The 1,884-nt window shown below is 52.1% G+C and overlaps 1 protein-coding gene across 1 annotated transcript; it reads left to right on the top strand.

The window, feature by feature from the left end:
• Positions 1 to 501: 501 nt before the first annotated feature.
• Positions 502 to 927, top strand: LOC127031310 (ribonuclease-like). The gene has a single exon (XM_050918062.1). It carries the CDS (start codon positions 502 to 504, stop codon positions 925 to 927), a length of 426 nt encoding a protein of 141 aa, XP_050774019.1.
• Positions 928 to 1,884: the final 957 nt, after the last annotated feature.

Genomic DNA, 1,884 nt, shown 5'->3' with positions numbered 1-1,884 from the left:
GCTCAGTGCAACACATCGCACAGTGGGGTGGGAATAATCATAGAATCGTAGGACTGGAGGGGACCTTGAGAGGTCAACTAGTCCAGTCCCCTGCACTCAAGGCAGGACTAAGTACCATCTAGACCATCCCTGACAGGTGTTTGTCTAACCTGCTCTTAAAAATCCCCAATGATGGGGACTCCACAACCTCTCTCCTATTTATTCTAGTGCTTAACCACCCTGACAATTAGGAAGTTTTTCTTAATGTCCAACCTAAACCTCCCTTGCTGCAGTTTAAGCCCATTGCTTCTTGTCCTATCCTCAGAGGTTAAGGAGAACAATTTTCTCCCTCCTCCTTGTTACAAGGATGGGAGAGGGCTTTGGGGGTAGAGTGGGATGGGAGAGGGAAGAGGCTTTGGGCCCAACAGGTTCAATAGAGGAGGCAGATCCCCACCCCGAACCATCGCCATCCATCTCCCTCTTGTGTCCCCGCTGCAGGTCAATCCAGCAACAGACACAGCCATGGCTTTGAGGGGACCCTGCCCCACATTCCTGCTGACCCTTGCCCTGCTGGCTGCCTGTGTGGCTTTGATCCTCGGGCCTGGATGGAGCCTGCTGAATGACATATTCCGGAAAAACCATGTGGACTTCCCCAAGACCATCACCACCACCAACAACGCCTATTGCAACAAGATGATGTGGGACCGGGCGATGTACTTGAAATACAGCAACACCTTCATCCATGCGACGGAAAATGATATCAGAAGAATCTGCACAACGGATGGGTTATCCACCGAGCCCTACTGGTACAAGAGCAAGAGTCCCTTCAGCATCACCACTTGCACATTTGACTCCTGGCGCCTCTCTTACAATGGGATCAGAGCATCACAAAAAATCGTCATCTCTTGTTGGAATTGTCTCCCTGTTTTCTATGTGAAGAGCATATAGGGCCAGCTCTAGGAATGGAGGGCAGGCAGGGGACCCTGCTGCTTCCTCCAATCCTGCTCCAGCTCCTTTGTGACAGTCACCACACCTGGCTCCTCACCTACCTCTCAACACAGGACAAACTGTACAGGACAAATTTCCTCCCCACACTCTCTGCTGCCCCTAGTGCCCATTATACAGTATAGCCGCCCCTTCCCCACCCCCACCCTCCGCTGCCCCTAGTGCCCATTATACAGTATAGCCGCCCCTACCCCACCTCCACCCTCTGCTGCCCTCTAGTGCCCATTATACAGTATAGCCGCCCCTTTCCCACCCCCACCCTCCGCTGCCCCTAGTGCCCATTATACAGTATAGCTGCCCCTTCCCCGCCCCCACCCTCTGCTGCCCGTAGTAACCATCATACAGTATAGCTGCCCCTTCCCAGCCCCAACCCAATCCCACATGTATTTCCCAGCTGCCACAAATAGCAGTCATGTCAAACTCTGTCCTTTCGTTAAGAACTATCCACCAGTTTCACCCTGCTGGTGTTGCATATTCTCTCTACGAATGGATAATCTTCACTTTTGTCATGTTATGTGTTATATTTGTCATTTTCTCTTCATCAGTTTTGAACATTTTCCTCTTGTCTGCCATTCTCTGTGCTCCCTAAACTCAATAACACCTGAAACCTGCAAAGCAATTAGTGTCATTGTAACAGGGTCAGCACTTGCCTCTCACTAGCACTGCCTGTCTCTGGTCAAGGGTGCCTGCAATCACTCAGTTCTTTTCAGCAGGCCGGCACCCACCTCTCACGAGTGCCCCCTCTGGCCAATGGATCTCTTTGCGGGTCTTTAGCGACTCAGTCCTCTGGCCAAGCTGCCTACATTGCCCTCCCCTCTAGGGTAAACTGTCCAACCAGGCCTACCTCAGAGCCCTCAGTAATGTCTATAGCCCTCTGTGGCCCTCCGTAGCCCTCCCCAG

Source organism: Gopherus flavomarginatus, chromosome 11 (genome assembly GCF_025201925.1).
Source record: "Gopherus flavomarginatus isolate rGopFla2 chromosome 11, rGopFla2.mat.asm, whole genome shotgun sequence".
Lineage (NCBI taxonomy): Eukaryota > Metazoa > Chordata > Testudines > Testudinidae > Gopherus > Gopherus flavomarginatus.
Note: the sequence above shows the minus strand (reverse complement) of the source record. Positions and strands in the feature narration are given on the sequence as shown.

Coding starts and splice junctions, on each gene's coding strand:
- LOC127031310 (XM_050918062.1), top strand. CDS start 502: ATGGCTTTGAGGGGACCCTGCCCCACATTCCTGCTGACCCTTGCCCTG.